The 21183-nt window shown below is 34.7% G+C and overlaps 1 protein-coding gene across 2 annotated transcripts; it reads right to left on the minus strand.

Moving 5' to 3' along the window:
* Position 1: 1 nt before the first annotated feature.
* LOC116174406 (acylglycerol kinase, mitochondrial) lies at positions 2-3334 on the minus strand. 2 transcript variants are annotated; one of them, XM_031492320.1, is made up of 6 exons: positions 3197-3334; positions 1388-3141; positions 998-1341; positions 776-946; positions 609-729; positions 2-559 (listed from the first exon to the last, which is right to left on the minus strand). In XM_031492320.1, the coding sequence occupies exons 2-6, from the start codon at positions 1495-1497 to the stop codon at positions 52-54; spliced, it is 1254 nt and encodes a 417-aa protein (XP_031348180.1). In that variant the 5' UTR covers positions 1498-3141; positions 3197-3334; the 3' UTR covers positions 2-51. The 2 variants fall into 2 exon arrangements, with proteins under 2 accessions (XP_031348180.1, XP_031348179.1); XM_031492319.1 differs by lacking the exon at positions 3197-3334 and having other exon boundaries at positions 1388-2709; positions 2763-3190.
* Between the last annotated feature and the right edge of the window lie 17849 nt (positions 3335-21183).

Consider the following 21183-nt stretch of genomic DNA (forward strand, 5'->3'; position numbering starts at 1 on the left):
ATAAACTGCAAATAGATTCAATTATATTAAAAAAAAAACAGCTTGATCCTATTATTTAGATTCTTTGCAATAGATTAAAACCGACTTTGGTAATAAAGTCACCTTCACAGGCTTCAATTCAAACTCTTCATTATCAATTGAAAACCATCTGTCAGTGTGCTCTAATTCATCCGGTTTAATTTCAATTTCTTTGGCTAAGATGGTTTCCTTTACATTACGATCGTGACCGTGCTCCGACCTCCAACCTTCGCTCACAAAATCAAAATAATCGACGGAATTGGGCCCCAGATTTAGCTTTAATTGTGGTAAACTATCGTAACCGCCCAATGCGTTTGTTGTCGCGACAGCAAAATCCGAAGTCGAGATGTACTTCTGATGTATCTCCTCGCAGAGAGCGTTAACAGTTCTTGGCACGACCACACTTTGAGTTTTGTAAGGTAAAAACCGATGATACCAACGCCTCCTCTCCTCGGGCAAACGCACACAATTCTTGCACCCTTCGCAAGGCAACGTGTAGTTAATATTTGCGTTACAATTCCAACTCAGTGTGCTTTTATACCTAACAAACGATTAAGTCACTACAAGTACCAAGCCGGTAATCGACATACCCGTTAAAAATATAGGTTGCATAGCTCCTCAAAGGTCCAAAATACCAGTATTTGTCCTTACGAGCCTGCGCATCTCGGTATGCGCCCCATTTTACAGATGACACGGCATATATAACTTTACCTGCAAGAAACATAAGATCCGAATGTAATTTTCGCTCATGGATTACCTTGCAACTCTTCATCTTGTAAGACCTCAATTTTCATAACGTCTATAGGTTTCATATGCGCTTTAATAACAGCAAGGGAAGCATCGGCAAGCGAGCGAATATTTTGCAAATGGTCCCCACCCGGAAATAACCTGTTACCTATAGTGTTCGTTCTTCCTAACGGCAGCACACCTATAACAAAACTAAATTTGTTTTTGCTATAAAAAGTGATCGACAACAAACCGATTGGTAAATCTACTTTATTCGTTTCTGATTTGCGCATCAATCCGGTAACCACTTCTGATAATGTACCGTCACCACCAGCGACAACAACCGCATTAGTCGCCTCCAAATTATCCATTAAAGTTTTCGCGTGTCCTTCGGCATCTGTCTGAATAACGTCAACGTATATCCCGGCCAAGTTTAAAATCGGCGCACAATACTTTTCGTACTCTTTCATTGCTTTCCGCTTGTTTGCGTTCGGATTTAGAATAATCGTTATGTGCCTAGGATTCTCGTCGGAGGCGATCGGCGCTTTACCGTACTCGGCGGCTTCCTTACAGTAAACTCGCATGAGTTGTTGTATTCTGCGGAACTTCTGTTTGTCAAGTTGTTAGGTTAGTTTTAACTCACTCGTAGTATTCCTTGGCATAATTACAGCCGTAAGTTAATGCGACCGCTGCAAATATGGACTTTTTCCAATGATTTCTGACGCCTTTCACAAATTTGATAACAAAAGCCATAACTTTTTGGTTTACATGGGGAAATTTATAGGTTATGTCATAAAAAACCACAGAGTAGACGATTTTGATATACAGGGCATGACAAAATAGAAAAACTCTTCAAATTATGCAATGAAGCATTCATGAGTTTTTTTGGCTTTTATAGCAAACTTTTTGGACGATATTTCCAAAATATACAGCAGTTAAAATAACTTAAAAACCACAAATGGTAGATCTTGACATGTGGGTATTAAAAGAACCGAAATTTCACGTAGAAACAAAAAATAGGTGCAACCACTTTGAAAGTATTTTATATCGACCTTCAGAGTAATTCCTAAGTACACATTTTCAAAAACCTATCTATTTCACTTTCCCAGAAACGTTTAACTAAAGCTTTCAAAAAAACACCCTATAGAACAAAAGTAGGGGTGGACTGGCAAAGGGAGTTCGTTTGCACCTTGACAACGTCCGCTCTCGCGTCGCCCACATCACGACGGATCTCATCGTCAGATTCGACTGGGAAATCATTGACAATCATCCGTACAGCTCTGATATTTAGACCCCACAGTGACTACTCTATTTGTTCCCCAACTTGAAACAACACTTGGGGAATGAAATTCTCAAGCTGAAGGCGCAGCTGTCGATTCCTTCATGTACAGGTCCCTAAAGCAGTTCTGTAAATCTCAGAAAGATTTCGCGAGTCCTTCAAATTCATAGATAAATATGTGTAGGTATCTGTAAATGTACTAAAGATAACAAAAGGCACCTGCAACACATGAAACGGCCTATAACGCGCTGGTGGGCTCTTGAAATCACTTAAGTGAACATAAAAAGCCTTCTTATTCAACAACCACACCCTTGAAGACCCTTCAACTTTCAGCGTTAGGGTTGCGGCTGACCTGGTTTTCTTTAGTAGCCTCCTTTAGGGTTATTCTTTTCGGAATCTCGCCCCTATATGGGTAATATGTGTACAAAATCTGCGACCATTCTGGAAAGTTTCAAAGTATTGACTATAACATTCAATTCTCAGTGTGTGAAATAATTATTTTGTTGCGAGTGGCAACAGAAAGAGACGTTTTCCAAATTGTTTTCTCAAAAATATAAAGGGAATTCTTCTATGCGTGTGAAATCTCTATTTCTCAACCTTCCAATTCTAAGGAAGGTATTTGAATTTGTGGCAGCTTATTTACGGCGTTAACCTGGCAACAAATGTAGAGTTTCACGAACTGCTGTCTATAATTAAACAAATTTACATTTAAATCACACAGTTCTGAACAAAAGTACACCTGGATTACTAGGTAAACATGTTTGGTATAGTGCAATGTACTGTATTGGAAAATTCTTCTTCAAGGCGTTTCAAATACCGAATTTTGTTCGATAGCTTTCTGGGACCTTTTTTTGTGGTACCACTTCAATGACAAAGTTCAATTTCTGCATCTTATCTAGATCATATTAAGCACGTAACGACTAGATTGCAATTTCCTGATCAGATGCAATGACAGTGTGAAATCATCTCCAATCGATTTTCAATTTATGAAATTTGGAGATCCGCTCCATCTATTCATAAAATTGATGATGAAGTGAAACGGGAAGGAAATTTCGTAATTACTCGTTTTAATTTGGAAACGAGAACCTCCAGATGATTCTTCTTCCCATTACTTTGCTCTAAATCAAAGGTGGGTTTTAAATTGGCGCTTGCTGGAATTGTATTTTTACATACACTCAATTTTCCGTGGAACGCCCGTAAAATATAGCGTAACCGTAAACCGCGCTTTCTCCCACTTAGTTTTCACTCACGCCAATAAATACGCTCCTCGCGTTTAAACGGATCAGTCAGTACAAAGTTGCGTTATAAGAAGCTAGCGTGTAAAATGCCAACGGAAGTTGCAAGTATGGCGCATTCGTCTTTAATAAATAATCATCCGGTAATGTCGCCCATTTGTTCGGAAATTCAAAGTGGTTCGCTAACGTTAATCGCGATGAACGGGCGCCGTCAGGGCGTGAACGTGAAGGTGTACCGAACATCTCTGGAACATTTCGCCGTGCTCTACCCCCAGAAGAAAATCTGCAGACCTCTCGGCGTCATTAATCTTCGTCACACGACCGTCGAAAATTTAAACGATAAGCAAGCTGGATTTAAAGTGCGACAACTGGGCTACGATACGCCGATGAGTTTAACCTTCCTGTGCGAATCGCCCCGCGAAATAGACACTTGGCTGGCGGCTTTCACCTCGAGGTGCTCCCCAACGCTGCGACACCAATCCTCATTGCCCATCGTCGAAGAAGACGAAGAGCAGTAGACCGCCAAACAAAATCCATTAACCCTGAAAACGAGATCGGGGTTAACCTTTACAGATCCTTCATAATATGGATTACGTTAAACTTCCCGGAAGGTTGGCCGGTTCGATAATCAAGGTCTTTCCCCCGTTGCCTGGCAACGTGCACGAAGCGAGATGAACATCCGTGACGTAGACTGCGTGGCACCATCATCAAACGCTCTTTTTTAGTTCTATCCACTCACCCCCTTCAAGACTGAATTGATTTTGGTATGCGGCATCTACGCCTTATTGTTTGTGCGTGTGTGAAAATGTAAGCTTTTGATGTCCCCGTCTTCCACCACTGTAAATAATTGGGCATTCATCTTATTATAAATTATATTTACTTTAGTGTTTAATTAATGTCTGTGATAATGTTTTATGTATTTAAGTTGCGTATATTTGCATTGAAATAAAGAGAAAACGCGCTCGTTGTTATGCAATTGCCTCGCATTGTTCCACCTTACCGAATTACAACTAAGCCATCCTAATCTTATTTACGTACTCGTATAGCGCTTCCGATCACGTTGCTGGATAATATGGAAGCGAAATTTTGATCGATAGGTACACAGGATGAAATATGCCAAGAAAGAAATTGCTGCGAACTCTTTTGGGGGTAATTTTATCGATTCCAAAATGCCTATTCTTGATTTAGTGAACTAAATCTTTGAAGATGTAATGGACAATGCAAAAATACCAGTCCCAGACATCTTTCCTTGTTCACACATAATGAGATTAAGGTTCCCAAAATTCCCATCTTCACAGTATAGGAACAACCGCATTTGGTATACTTAAGTATAGGTGTAGGTATATTATTACTAAATTGACACTGCGCAAGATTCTCTGGTTTATAAATACGAGGGTTGTCCAGAAAGTAGCAGACGTTTTGAAATAAAAAATTTTAAACTTGTAAAGAAAATCTATTATTGTATACATAAAGTTTAAAATTTTTTATTTCAAAACGTCTGCTACTTTCTGGATAACCCTCGTAAATTTAATGTTGTAATTAGTGTCCCCATTTCCCATTTGTTAACTTAATTTTTCGGAGCAATTTTGGTTATAAAACAACGGGGGAGTTGTGATTCATTCAACTCCATCACACAAAACAAGAAAAAATCGTATGTGAATGCCTTGCGAGTAAGACGTGTTTTAGCCGCTCCGGTATTTCCAAGTGTCAGTTTTGTGATATACAACATTTTTAAACTCGCGTTCTGAAATTACGGCTTTTACATTAATACTGTGTATTATTATATTCACGAAGATGAGTTCTGGTATAGATCCAAAAAAAAACCCCGCTGATGCCTCCAGTGAAGAAGCCTCAACCGCATCGGATCCTCCACCACAAGAAAAATGGTTGAGTACCATAATGGAAAAGCAAACGGCGAATATTCTTAACAGCATCGACATAAAATTTAACGAATTCTACGAGTCTTTAAAAGAGCTCAAATCCGACTTATCAAAGACCATCTCACGTGTTGATTGTGCCGAAGAAAAATTGGATGACCTCGAGCAATATGTTCGCCGAAATAATCTACGTATCTTTGGTGTAAAAGAAGCTGTTGGTGAAGATACCGACCAGATTGTTATTGCACTTATTAAAAAATAATTGAACATCGATATCTCCTTAAACGATTTAGAAAGAAGTCAAGGGTGGGTCCCAAAGTATCTCAGTTTGCACGGCCGATCATTGTAAAGTTCTGGCAGTTATAGAAAAAGAGCGGAAGTGTTTGGAAATAAAAAACTCTTAAAAAAAACAGGGTTTGTGATTCGGGAAGACCTTACCAAGCGTCGCTACAAACTGGTACAAAGTGCTCAGGAAAAGTACGGCAAAAACAATGTCTGGACAGCTGACGGAAAAATCGTAATAAAAAAATCCGATAATACTGTGTCCTATATTTCCAATGCAAATAATCTCTAAAAGCGCAATAATGATACGCGAGTCTTGTGCAAGCAAACTAGAATTATATTTCTCGTTCTTTACAGTTTCATTATCATTGAAGTTACATTTTGTGTGATCAAAAATAAGTTTATGGATATCGCTTTATGTTACAAATTACTTACAAACTTTTCTCTTTGTCTTTTCGTTGTTAAATCGTCCCTTGAACTATAAACTTTAGTTATATTTCTGTAATTGCTACCTTAGCTATCAATATACTTAATTATATTTTCTTTTCACATGTCAATTTTTCAAACATTGTCGAATCTGATTCTTGAATACTTAGCTATGTGGTATTTGATTACCCTTCATGTATTAATATTTTCTTCCAGGAACTTTTCACATCGGTCTTACGAAATACCGGAAAAGCGCGGCCTCTTCGAGCAATTACTTCACCATACGTGTTTGATGTCTTAGGTGAAACTAGTAAGCAAAACCTTCTCATTGGACACATTAATATTAGATCTATATCTAAACATTTCGATGAACTGAAATCCTTCATGCTTGATTACAATTTTGATTTTTTAGCAATCAGTGCCACCTGGCTTAATAAAGAGGTCCGCGAATTTTTATGTCCCTGGGTACTATTTATTAAGAAGGGATGGATGCGGAAGAGGAGATGGTGTCGCACTGTACATTAACGTATCCTTTCAAGTTGAAGTTCTGAACTACGAGGTGCAAGATGTAGATCGCTTAAACCAACTCTGGATTTCCGTAAAAATAGGTAAACGCATGCATGCCATAGGTGTTGTATATAAATCGCCGAGTATCTCCTACCAGCACTTCTCTGTTCTGGATGATATGTTTTCCTTTATTGTTCCGCAGTTCAGCGACGTAATCTGTTTAGGGGACTTCAACGTTAACCTGCTGTCTTCTTCCCGAGCATGTGAATACCTTAAACAAATTACAGACAGCTATGGTTTTAGACAAATTACGTCTAAACCGACGCGGGTCACGGCAACGTCGGGCACGCTAATTGATCATATCTACGTCACAAATGATCTGGTCGTATTAAATGAAGGCGTTGAACCTTTACCTTTTCATATCGATCATTACTTAATCCACTGTACGCTTGAACTTCCTAAACCTCCTAAATTGGACAAGTATATATTGTACAGGGATATCATAGGCATAAACAAAATAGATTTTTCAAATTGCGCAGCTCAGATCAATTGGGAACATTTAACTTGCCTTGAAGACATTGACGAGAAGGTGCAGTATCTCAATGCTTGTATCACAACATTATTTAATGAATTTGCTCCTATTAAAAAAATAAAAATCACTAAAAAGAAGATGCCTTGGATAACACCAAATATTAAGTACATGATGCGACTGAGGGATAATGCACTCTCCAAATTCAAGCAATCACTGAAAAATGTACACTGTCACTCTTCCTTTTCGGAAGGGAAATGGTTGTACTATAAGCAATTGCGTAATTTTGTAACCGCTTCTATACGGAGAGAGAAAAAAACATACGTAAAATTCCAATTAAAAGATACTAACGACTCCCAAAAACTTTGGAGCGTCTTAAAAGAGTTAGACGTTCATTCAAAACGATGCTCAGATGATATACCTGTTGAACTGTCTGACCCAAATCTAATCAACCAACACTTCATTTCAACCCCATCTGCAGTCACTGATACGGACACTCTTGACTTTTACTTAAACAACGTTCACAACTCTACTACTCAAACTTTTTCTTTCTCTACTGTTACAGATACGGATGTGAATAACGCTGTCTATAGTTTGAAATCTAATGCAATGGGTGTTGATTCAATTTCGTTAACTATGCTTCGGCTTTGTCTGCCTTTCTGTTGTAGAGCTATTACTGACATAATTAACACGTCTTTAAAAATTGTCACTTTCCCCTCCCTCTGGAAACTTGCAATTGTTCACCCTATCTGTAAAAAGTATCCGCCTGAAAACCTGTCTCATTTAAGACCCATTAGTATCCTAACTGTGTTATCTAAAGTAACTGAGAAGATTATATATGTACAATTGTCCGCTTATATACGTGCAAATCACATATTACCGTTACATCAATCTGGTTTCCGCAGCCATCACTCTACTGCGACCACTCTAATTGATATAGTGGACGAAGTCCTAGCAGCAACCGATCGCTCTCAAGTATCTGTGATGCTCTCAATCGATTTTTCCAAAGCATTTGACTGTATAAACCATGAACTTTTGGTAGCCAAGTTGCATTATCTTGGACTTTCTTCTACCGCTACTAATTGGTTTAAAAGCTACTTACAAAATCGAATGCAGATGGTTAGAACTTTGAGGGATGGAAGCTACAGTGATTCTAACTTTTTACCTGTTAATATGGGGGTTCCGCAAGGATCTATCCTCGGACCGCTTCTTTTCTGTTTATATGTTTTCGATATGGATACGTCTTTAAACGGTTCCTACATCCACAGTTACGCGGACGATACATACTTAATCTATCCTGTCCATCGAAACAATCTAAATTACTCTCTGAGAAACTTGAATGAGCAGTTAAATCGGTTCGAGAGATGGTCTGAGAAACATTCCCTAAAGATAAATCCTTCTAAATCTTCTCTGATGCTATTGGGAACACCAAAATCTGTTACTGCATTGTGGGAAGATGTGGACCAAAAATTATATCTAAAAGATTCCCCACTTCAATTAGTTAGGGAATCTCGTAGTTTAGGAGTAGCAGTGGATTGTCACTTAAAGTTTTCCCTCCACGTCAATAAACTGATTCAAATTGCTTACGCGAAGCTTAAATGTATATATCGTTTCAAATACGTTCTTCCACTAAAGGTCAAGTGGCAGCTTGTGGATTCTTTAATACTGTCAACTTTGGATTATTGTGACACTGTCTATGGTCCGTGTCTAACTAGTGCAAATAAGACTCGCCTGCAAAAAATCCAAAACTCTTGTGTCAGGTATGCGTTTAACATTAAGAAATATGAACATATTTCCCATATTTATCAAGCACATAAAATTTTGAACATGGGCGAAAGACGTCATTTACATCTTGCATGTCTGGTTCACAAAATATTAGTATCTGGTGAACCTTTATATTTGTATAATAAGTTAAAATTTCGAAGTAGTATTCACGATCGTAATCTCCGTAACCCATTCTTTCTTGACATACCAAAGCACCATAAAACTCAGTTTCATGGTGCATTTACTTATTTTGCACCACTCATTTACAATAACGTTCCGAACTTTCTTAAATTATTAAGTCCCAACGGTTTCAAAAAACACCTTAGAGTACTTCTTTATCACTGAATCATATATATTTTTTTTTTTAATTTTTTATTTTTTTTTTATTTATATATTTATTTTTTCTTTTTTGCTTTACTTGTATGCTTACTTGTTCTCACCTGGGCTATCATACCATATTAATTATCATAAATTGTTTTAAATACTCCATCATGTTTTTGTACTTTTTTCTGTATCAAGGTCCCCATTTCCCATTTGTTAACTTAATTTTTCGGAGCAATTTTGGTTATAAAACAACGGGGGAGTTGTGATTCATTCAACTCCATCACACAATTAATCGCACAGTTTGTTTAATTAAACCAATACAAAAGTTTATAACACTTAATTCTCACATTAAGTGTATTGCGGCAATCTATTACTTGATTAATGAGTTTTATATACTTAACAGTTAATTATAGTTCGCAAGCTAATAATACTAAAAGAGAACGGATATTTTGATATGATTCAGTAAATAATAAACATAGAAATAACGCATCGAATCATTTTATTGGGGTATATTTTATTACTGTTATGAATTATGATATATGAAATAATATATGTAAATAATTACCTCATTTTTTATTAGTTTTTCTACCTGCTATTAGATTTCTTTCTTCGTAATAAAAAAAATTTTTTTTTAAAGTGTAACAACGAAAATATATATGAATATATACAGTGTGTCCCAGATCTCGTGGGATTGCATGGGTAACTTTGTTATTATTAAGAGATAGAGAATTGGTTAAATGGGCAATGTTTTGCAGTTTTAGATGCTTATTTAAAATTTAGTTTTGGAAATTTAAAATGTCGCATAGGTTCGACGTAAATTAAAAAAAACTAAAATTGGTCATTTCCTTGAATGTCTTATATCATCGAAAGTACCTATAAGAGATATAAAAAAAAGTTTATATAAAAGTGACTCTCTTTGATACGCTTAATTTAGAATTAATGTCAAAAAAAATTCAAGATGGCTACTTTTGAGGAACATTTACCAACTTCCTAAAATTAAATAGGCGCTATATCGGATTTTTAGATTACTTGATAGATTTTTTAATTCTCTTTTCAACGAGCCATCATAACATAAGATTGAAAATCAGATACCAGTTATATCAACGGTTTTTATATTTTAATCAAGTAGTCTGTGATGAATTAAAAAAAACAAAACAAAATCTATTCGAGCCAACAAAACAATGAAAATAATTACATCAGATGTTTAAAAAATCAGGGGCGCACTCATGAGAGGGGCATTACAACTTTCTCCAAAATTTTATATAAGTAGGCCTAGAAAAATTTGGTTTTTATAACATTACTTATTGACTATCTTATTATCCATACTTACATACCTACAAATGGTGGTATAACTACAAACTATCCCCTCGAAAGAATGTCATGCCATTATCCAGTTAAACACATTTCAAGACACTTTGCTTTATTTTACACAATGTATATACCATTGATGCATTGTCCCAGGTCACATTTTGTAGATCAGTAGGTGGTTTATCCGCAAGAATATCGAAACTAACAGTTTTACCAGTCCGAGTATATGGACAGATGAATCTTATTTTTCTAACTGCGGAGTGTTCAAATCGACATAATGAACACTATTTACTCGTCACAGGAAAACCTACATGTTGTAGTTTCACGCCGAAATCAAGTAATATTTTTTTTAATTAATGTATTTTGTGGCATGTAATGTAATCTACGTTGGATCTTTAACTGCTCACCATGATTTACTACAAATTCTCCAATAAACTTCCTTAAAGGATTTTTCTCAACAACATATGTTTTGAAGAAAGGGTTGGTTTATGCTACGTACCAACAAGCTGGCTGCTCAGGTCACAATTCACGAATTATGTACAGTACATTAAATTATACTTAATTAAAAAATAAAAGTAAAGTGGAAGTAGCTACCACTACAATAATAATAATAATAATCAATGGCAACAGTCTTGAAGTGTGTTTCACTAATAATGGCCAGTCATCTGGTGTAATTGTTTTCATTGTTTTGTTGCCTCGAATAGATTTTGTTTTGTTTCTTTTTAATCCATCACAGACTACTTGATTAAAATACAAAAACCGTTAATATAACTGGTATCTTATTTTCAATCTTATGTTATAATAGCTCGTTGAAAAGAGAATTAAAAAATCTATTAAGTAATCTAAAAATTCAATATAGCGCCCATTTAACTTTAGGAAGTTGGTAAATGTTCCTCAAAAGTGGTCATCTTGAATTTTTTTGACATCAATTCTAAAGTAAGCGTATCAAAGACAGTCACTTTTATATAAAACTTTTTTTTATATCTCTTATACTTTCGATGATATAAGACATTCAAGGAAATGACCAATTTTAGTTTTTTTGAATTTACGTCGAACCTATGCGACATTTTGAATTTCCATAAAACAATTTTAAATAAGCATCCAAAACTGCAAAACATTGCCCATTTAACCAATTCTCTATCTTTAATAATAACAAAGTTACCCATGCAATCCCACGCGATCTGGGACACACTGTATATCAGAATATACGTTCAGAAAAACTCGAGCCCAAAAGGAAGGGAGATTTTCCTTAGGGACAGTGAGCTTAGAAAAATATTTCGGAAACTGGTTCCCAGCATTGAATTTTGTGCAAGGTTAAGGGATGATATATTTCGGCAGCGAACATTCTAAGGAGAAATTTACAAAGCGAATATAACCCAAGAGTGACGGGCCTGTTCTCTACGAGAGGTTTTCCACTAAAAATGTTACTCAATTTTTCTTTCGGAAAATGCGATACAAATTGTATCTTTCTATCTGGAGTAAATACGTCCGGAATTATAAAAGAACGACAGGCAGACGGGCGTACATTTTAATTAGGTTCCTAAACCATAGTATGAATAAAAGCATAAAATATAAATGAGCTATAGAGTGGTGCCTTCGGGTAGTTTTGAAAGTTGACTAAAGTCTAGACCTAAAATAACGTAATTTGATTCATCGCGTTGAAAAGCTTCTACATAGCAACTTACGAGCGAAAAAGGTCACGCAAAAACATATGAATTGAAAATAATGATGTGAAAGAAATATGAGTACAATCACTTCGTTTTCAATTCAATAGCGGGTAGTAATATGCCGTAAAAAGGAAAGCACTTTTAATACAAAAAAAGGCCGGTTTATTCACCTTGTTAATTCAAATTGAACGATAAGCTTATATGTGGGTGGGCAGTCGGATAGTTGTTATATTCTTCAGGACTTTTTAATATACAAGCTGATTCAAATTCGAGGGTCACCATTAGGATCTCGGAATCTGTATGAGATTGTCATCTCATTATGCCCTCAAACGGCCTGTCAAATATTTTGATGGAGTTATATTATGTAATAAAAAAGATGCAACTTGATTCGTCTGATTAAATAATAATCATTACATTTATTTTTATTTATATGAAATGCATTATTTGGAACGATGAAAAATAAAATTTTGTATGCACCTCAGGCATTAATCGATATTTAACCCTCGGGCGACTGCAGGTCCTAACTTCGAAAACAAAAGGTGAGGTGTTCTCGAAGATTATATACCAACCAAAAGTTGCAGTTATTCCATCAAAGTTACCTATTGCCGTGAGTTTTCTTTTATGTGTCGTAATTACAGCAAAACTACGTATATAAGTATTCAAACAATGCTAGCTGAATATGTACAGCGAGGAATCGGTAATTGACGGGAAAGTAAAAGCAAAGTTAAAGGGCACGTAAAGTTTAAGGTTACATTTCAAACGTTGCCCGCATAATAATATGATTTGTTACAACCGACAACCTCTAGACTAGAACAGAAATTTAATTAGTATAACTTAATTAGACATGCTTTGTTTGCGCAACCCCCCCAAATGAGCGACGCGGCTCAATAACCGCCCTTGACTTTTTGTTAGCAATAAGGGATGCAAATTCAATTAATCAGAAACCTTTACAATTATCGCTCGTATTCGCGAAAAAAACCTTGCAAAAATCCTAGAAAGTATGTAGATGCATTTTTATTTTCGCCCAAGGTTTTACCCATTACCTACCTACGCGCTGAAACAAAAAAGTATGGTACTGATCGGATTTTGCTTAATTAGCGAAGGTGACCTGGTGCAAAATTGGAAACCCTCGCGATTTATTTAAAAACTTCTAACGGCCGCTCTGATGTTCTTTTCGCATTTTATTAATAACGCGTCGTATAAATAATATTGACCGTGCCAAATATAGAATGGAAGATAAGATAGATTTTTCTTATCGTTTGCGACGACTTCTAAAGTTGGCGGGGCCAATTTCGAAAGGTCATTAGCTACATACATAATTGCATTACATACGCGATAATAGAAATGGAAAGCTTTTGCATTCGATTAACGATGTCATTGTCGGGACTGTTTGCCATTGTCACAGATTTGTAAGGTAATCTGTGCCATTGTGATGAAAATGGAACCAAAAATATGAAACGGTTGCATAGAGTAGTGTAAAAAAAGACCAATAGAATAAATACGTGTAATGACTTGACAGTCTTAAAATACGCCAAACTGAACATGAGTAAGCGGGATTGAAATCGAAAAACGACCATGACTGATAAGATAATGCGATACCTATACCTTTTCATAAACTGAACTAGACATCCAAGGGAATAATTATTCTGGTACAAAACTGATAGCATGAATGAGGCTAGATATGTTTATTTTTAATTGCAAAATCCAGATAGGGTGGAATGTTACTTTTATTACATTACAAATAACCAGTGGCGTCTTCAAAAATATTTGGGGGCCCTTTCCTTATATCAGCAATTTTTAAACGATGTTAAATGTCGAAAATAGTGTCTTAATTTAGCTTTGCTGATTTTGCATTTTGTAATTCATTGGTTCATAGGTCCATTGCAAAATTTAGCGTCACTGCGTTGGGCCCACCTCATTTATAATATTTTGCAATTGCAAATTGAGTTCTAGAGACCCTCCAGAATGAATGTGAAATATTAAATATCATAAGCACATTTTCCAACTCATGTTGGAAGGCGCTATTATGACCACGTCCGTCCGAGGTCTTTACTACTTCTATAGTTTTCAAGGTATTTAGTTCGTTCTTTTTGCATTCGGTAGCTAATAGCTCTGGCTCATGCACAGACTGCGCAATGTCAACTGTCTTATTTTAAAATTTTAATTAGAGATGCTTCTGTTAAAGGCAAACACATTGCTATTTATTAAGAAGTAGACGTAAGGATTTACGTGTATTGTTTTTCCTTCTGAAGGGCGCCTAATTTTATGCAACCAAAGCTTCTTAAAACAAATAAAAATCTGGTTGTTATGTTAATTAATTTGAATATTCCATGTTTTTCGTTTGTGTGCGATGTATTCAAATGAATTTTGATGTCAATTGGTATAGTGCCTGTAACAGTTTAAGGCGCAAAGAGATTTATTTTGTGTGAAGTCAAATCAACAAAATATTTTAATTCATTAATATGACAGCCAGATTTTCATTTGTTTTAAGAAGTTATTTTCATAAAACTAGGCGCCCTCCAGGAGAGATTTTGTTATTTAAAAGTAGACATAGGGAAGAACAATACAGGTAAATCCGAAATCCCCATGTCTACTTATTAATAAATAGCACCGTTGTGAACATTAGATGTGCGCATGCGCAGTGAAATTTTTGTTTCTAGTAAAGAAAAACATAGCGCATGGTAAATGCTCTGAAGTTACTCGCCTTATGGCGAAAACCTTTTTACTTGTTAATTGAAAATAGGGCGTAGGATGATACACTTCTTAAGGGATCAAAAAGTTTCGTCAAATGTGTTTCAGGTTGAAAGAATCTGTAGGTTTTTTAACCTTTTGTGGTTCGAGATGTATTTAGTATATTTTGGGTTGAATTTTAAGGTTCTATATACAGGGTGTTTTTTTGGGAGCTTTAGTTAAACGTTTCTGGGAAAGTAAAATAGGTAGATTTTTGAAAATTTGTACTTAGGAGTTACTCTGAAGGCCAAATCGATGTAAAAATTTTCAAAATGGCCGCACTTCCGGAAGTAGATAGTGACTTTGTAATTTTAAATGGCAACCCCTATTTTTTATTGCATGAATTTCAGTTCTTTTGATACCCACATGTCGATATCTATGGAACGCCGTTTTACTTTTTATTACGAAAGTTTACAATGTAACATTATAAACAACAGTTAATTTTATTTCCCGATTTATTATGTTTGTTGTTTTTATGTGAAACATTAAATATGTTTGTTTAAAAAACTTCACTTAATTGAAATGATGTATGAATTATATAGCAATGTGTATAACGAAAGTTTAACAATACAAATCAACAAACGAATACATAAACGAACAGTAATATAACTAACTAGAACTAATTCAACAAACATAAAAATTTATTCATATTAAATGTGGGATTAAAATTATGAACAAACATTTTAATTCAACAATCATATTAATTCAATTATTGAAGTGTTGTACAAATATTCCCAACAATCATTTTAATTCAACAATCATATTAATTCGTGCTGTTAAAATCGGAAAGCATTATTTAAAATGATTGTTGAATTAAAATGTTACATGAATTAAAATGTTTGTTGATAATTTTAATTCGTATATCTCTTGATTGTGCGGAAGTTTCAGGAACTATCCTTTAGTGTATTTAGGTACGTGTATACTAGCGCCTAATTAAAATTATCAACAAACATTTTAATTCATGTAACACTTTAATTCAACAATCATATTAATTCAACAATCATTTTAAAAGATTCTTTTACTACGTCTAACAATAAAAATTTATTTGTTTGTTGAATTAAAGTGATTGTTGAAAATATTCGGCTTCAATTTTCAAATCGTCGAATTTATATGACTGATGAATTAAAATGTTTGTTGATAATTTTAATTCCACATTTAAAATGAATGAATTTTTATGTTTGTTGGACAAAATCGTTTTATTAATCGAAGTATTTCTTGCAATTCAATTTAATTGTTTGTTATTAATTGTTTGTTGAAATACAGTTTCATACACACTCATTCAATATAACAATATAATTCATTTCACATTTTTATTAAGTAAAATATCTTAAACAATCATATTTAATACGTAAGACAATAACAACAAACGTAAAAAGTAGAGGCATACGATTGACTGTTATTTAAAATGGCACATTGTAAAATTTTGGAATAAAATTGTACAAATATTTTCAGAGAACATTTTAATTCAACAATCATATGAATTCATGCTGTTAAAATCGGCAAGAATTATTTAAAGTGATTGTTGAATTAAAATGTTACATTAATTAAAATGATTGTTGATAATTTTAATTCGTATCTCTGATTGTGCGGAAGTTTCAGGAACTACAGTTTAGTCTATTTGACTACGTGTATACTAGCGCCTAATTAAAATTATCAACAAACATTTTAATTCATGTATCATCTTTATTAATCAACATTTTTTAAATCAATCTCTTAATACGTAAGATAAAAACAACAAACGAAAAATTTAGAGACATAAGATTGACTGTTATTTAAAATGATACATGATAAAATGTTGGTATAAATACTAAAACGGCGTTCCATAGATATCTGCCATTTATGGTTCTTAAGTTATTTTGACTTTATGAAAAAAAAATGGCGGATGCAGATGGTACCTAGATAATTGATTACTTGAAAACGGTTATAGTCATGGCAACCCATTTTTATCAGTGCATAGGGAATGAATAGGGCTTACAACCGCACCTGTGGAGATCCAAATTTAAGAAACTTCAAAGTCTAAAAACTCAGTTTTTTTAAATGGAATGATCATGTTTTTACTAGTGCATGAGATAGAGAATCGAAATTGACATACTTTGATATTACATGTTCCTATAGCTATCTTTAACAGTTTCTGATTTATTCCCATTTCATTGAATTGATGCCAATTTTTTTCGCATTTTCTTTTCAGTAGTTGGCCATGATTTTATAACAATCGAATTTTAAACAGAAAATTCAATTGTTATAAAATCATGGCCGACTACTAAAAAGAAAATTCGAAAAAAATAGTGTCAATTCAATAAATTGGGAATATGTCAGAAACTGTCAAAGATAGCTATAGGAACATGTATTGTCAAAATATGCTCATTTCGATTCTTTATCTCATGCAATAGTAAGAAAATGATCATTCCATTTAAAAAAACGGAGTTTTTAGTCTTTGAAGTTTCATAAATTTGGATTTCCATAGGGGCGGTCGTACGCAACTTAACTTTTTTTTAAGTGCACTAAAAGAAAGCCCTATTCATTCTCCATGCACTGATAAAAATGGGTTGCCATGACTACAACCGTTTTCAAGTAATCAATTATTAAGGTACCATCTGCATCCGCCATTTTTTTTCATAAAGTCAAAATAACTTAAAAACCGTAAATGGCAGATATCGACATATGGGTATCAAAAGAACTGAAATTTCTCGTAGAATCCAAAAATCCATTAAAAATAGGCGTTGCTATTTAAAATAACGAAGTGCGACCATTTTGAAAATATTTTACATCGATTCGGTTCTTCAGAGTAACTCCTATAAGTACAAATTTTGAAAAACCTACCTATTTTACTTTCCCAGAAACGTTTAATTAAGCTCCCAAAAAAACACCCTGTATATAATTGGCCCGCGGTGCGGATTATATTTCGGAGATTGGCCCGGGGGTTATTTTGGCAATTGATTCGGGGGAGCCTTTAATTTACTTATCTTAATATGCTCCACAATTGTCTATGCGATAATCCATCCAGGTTCACAGCATCTTACACAAGACACACACTCGCCACGATCTGGCAGACGACTGACTGGTTAAAGTGGGCGTTAAAGTGACGCATGCGCACATTTCAAGGTCAGATCACGTGTGTTTACTGTTATGTGTTAGAATAAGTGTTTCATAGGATAACAAATAGAAATTTTCGATCAATTAGAAAAATTTTGAATTGTATAAAAATCAAAACCACACTAGAGGAACCCGCTAAAATACCACAAGGTAAAATAGCGGTTATGTCTGCCATTTTGGAGCACACTGACAGCCCAAATCTGTGCACAGAAACACTGTTTAATGTGCAATGTTAATTGTCAGCGGACTCCAAAATGGCGGACGAGTCAGCTGTGGTATATACAGGGCGATTCAAATTCGAGGGCCACCATGGGAATTTCGGGAATTGTAAGAGATAGGTATAGGTAGTTTAAATATGACAAAGCTGCATATTTTGATGCTTAACAAAATGCAGTTTTGAAACTTAAAAAATTCCGACTATACTTTTCCGAAACTTTGAAAAATGGTTTTTATTTTTACACTGAAGTTATTTAAAAAGATATTTCGAAATAAATGATACATTATTATGGCCACTTTTGTCCCTCTACAAGATGCTAGTTTTAAATTTTAAGTTTGACGTTTCGTCTCCAGTCAACCATCATGAACTTCGTTTTTTCTTATGGAAGTAATTTTTACTTTTTGTATCATTTGATGGAGAATTTTTTTCTGATTTCAAAAATGTAAATATCACTATCTTTTAATCCTAAATAGCGCTATTAATTCGTAAAAACGTAAGAAACTACGTACGTACTAGTTTTCTAGGCAAAAAAGAACATATTTTAATAATTAAAAAAAAATGTGATTATATATTTGAACTCTCTTTTGAATTCTCTATCAAATGACCCAAAAAGTCAAAATTACTTCCATAAGAAAAATCAAAGTTGATGATGGGCAACCGGAGACGAAACGTCGGATTTAAAATTTAAAACTAGCATCTCCTAGAGGGAGAAAGTGGCCATAATGATGTGTTATTTACTTCGAAATATCGATTTTGTAAAATTTCTGTTTTTTTCGGATATCTCCGAAAGTAGTCGGAAGTTTCAAATTGCCAATTTTCTTGGGAGAAAGACCACGTGTGCCAATTTTAGTTACTTTCGGTTTACTGGTTTGGCAGGAAATCGTTGCACGACGGACTGATAATCATTAAAAACGGGTTCCTATAGGGAGCCGAAAAGCAGATTTTTGTCATAAAAGTTGGAGGTCATTTGTAGACCTCTCTTATACCTGTATTACGTATTGCAGGTGGTAAAAAAGGTAATTAAAATTATGATAATAAGTATAAGTATATTATTTATGCGCCCACAACCTGAGAAACTCATTTAATAATACAAAACAAACTATTATCAAATCCATCTTTCGACCTAAAACACTTTCTTAATTAATATCGCCACTTTGAATGTTTGAAGTTTTCTATCTCTTCCTTTGTTAATTTTTTAATTAAATATTTGTTCATTTATGGGCATGCTACACAGCAAAGCCCCCCTCTGGCTAGGTCTCTGGTTCCGGATCGCCCTACACAAGTATGCAACTATTCATGATAAGATTTTGCTGTAAAATGGATATATAGTAATGTATATTGCTCTATAATTGAGCGAAAGCTTGTTGAGGGACAATAAATAAATAAATAATTTATTTCAGAACATTTAACGAGATATTTTGTATTGATTTTTCGCTTATAGGTATGCTATTGATGAACTTTTCAAAACTCCAAAAAAAGTTCATTTTTGACGCAATGGGCAAAGTTGGTCCCCTCCTATTTTCAAAAGTGATTGGATCTCTTTCTTTATCAAAAACGGTAGAACTTTGTGGGGGCCTCCAAAACTCTCATTCCAATTGTAAAACTATAAATGAGGGGGCAAACTCCCCACATGCGCAAATTTTAAATGCCTCAGTCACTTTTGTTTTGCTAGCAACCTAGGCACCCTAGGTATTTAAAAGTTTCGAGTACATTCCTGTAACATATCTTTGTCTACGCAATAACAAAGTAAAAGGGGGATATTGAATAATTCCTATTGACATGGGAATAAAGTCTTTTTGCGCCTTGTTGACAGAGCAAAACTGTGTTTATTGCTGACGTCAGCGAATTATCATAATTAAATCGGATTCATAAAATAATAAAATGACCACAATCATTCAATTTCACTTTCCCGTCCACAGCGACTTAGATCTAAAAATAGATTGTTTACTATTTCTTGAATTATAAACTGTTGTGACAAAAATGAACTCATTTCTAAGAACGAAGTAAAGTCCCAAGTTTACTCGACGATAAATCCAGAGATCAAAGAATAACCCAAATTTGAATTTTCTCAATTTAATCTGAGACTGCTTGGCACCGCCGTTTATAAATAACGTTTCCCTCTCACCGTGAAAAATTCCATGCATCGCGTGTTACGAGCGAGCGTAAAATTTTCTCACCTTGCGAATAGAATGAATAAATGGGGTCGTTTGTGAAATAAATATGTTGTGCAACTTTATCTCATTGCGATGTTGCCGCGAAGTATTAGCGCAAATAGAAAACCGCATACTTAATTGGATTTAATGACTATTGGAATGCGAACGGGTTAAATTGAACCAATTCCCGGTTACAATTAAAATTCGCCCCCAAATACGCGACAAATGGCACAATTACGCAACTTACTCACAAGGTCGAACAATTTTTATCTAAAATGACGTAAATACCTTTACAAAAAGTGTACTTTTGCAATCAACGAAACCTCTAGATACAATGACGTAAAACAATGGAATGACGTCGAAGCGCGACGCTCTTTTGTTAATACAATTAGGGTTTACAAAGAAGGCCGCTGAATCATCCCAGTTATCCCATTACGTATTCCCGTAGTTCGCAGAACTGACTCGTTCCCGAAAAAAACCGTCGCGCTTCCTCCACGCGATCGGACGATAATTGTTCACCGCAAAACAATTTACGTAATTACGATAATTTACAGCGTATTTTGTTTTGTTTACTTAACGTCGATTAGATTTAGTAAAAAAAATGGTGAAAAACAAACCGGTTGTTTTTGCCAATCATTTATGTGTTTTGCATTTGTCGAGTTAATTTGTACACAATTTATCATTCATCGTAAACAAAGCGAGGGCGACTATCGACCGCTTTGCCCTCTGGTCTATCGTAAATAATATCCAATATCAAATTTAGCCCTTGATAGAGCAAAATCAATGAAAATCACAGAGACAACGAGTGTCAGTTATTTTCCTTAGTACAAATTTCCCAAAAATATGGGGGAGTTTTTTGTTGTTGTTTTCAGAAAAAATAGGAAAATGGGTAATTAGAGTATCGGAGGATGAATACGGGTGACTCCTCAAAAATTAATAAATAATTAATCATTAGGTATCCTAACATGCAGAAGGCTCAGTTCTGTCTTGCCTGATGATGAGCAATTCAGCAAAAAACGATATAATTTATCATAGATGTATCGTAAAA

The sequence above is a fragment of the Photinus pyralis genome, unplaced genomic scaffold, assembly GCF_008802855.1.
Source record: "Photinus pyralis isolate 1611_PpyrPB1 unplaced genomic scaffold, Ppyr1.3 Ppyr1.4_LG6, whole genome shotgun sequence".
In the NCBI taxonomy this organism is placed as follows: Eukaryota; Metazoa; Arthropoda; class Insecta; order Coleoptera; family Lampyridae; genus Photinus; species Photinus pyralis.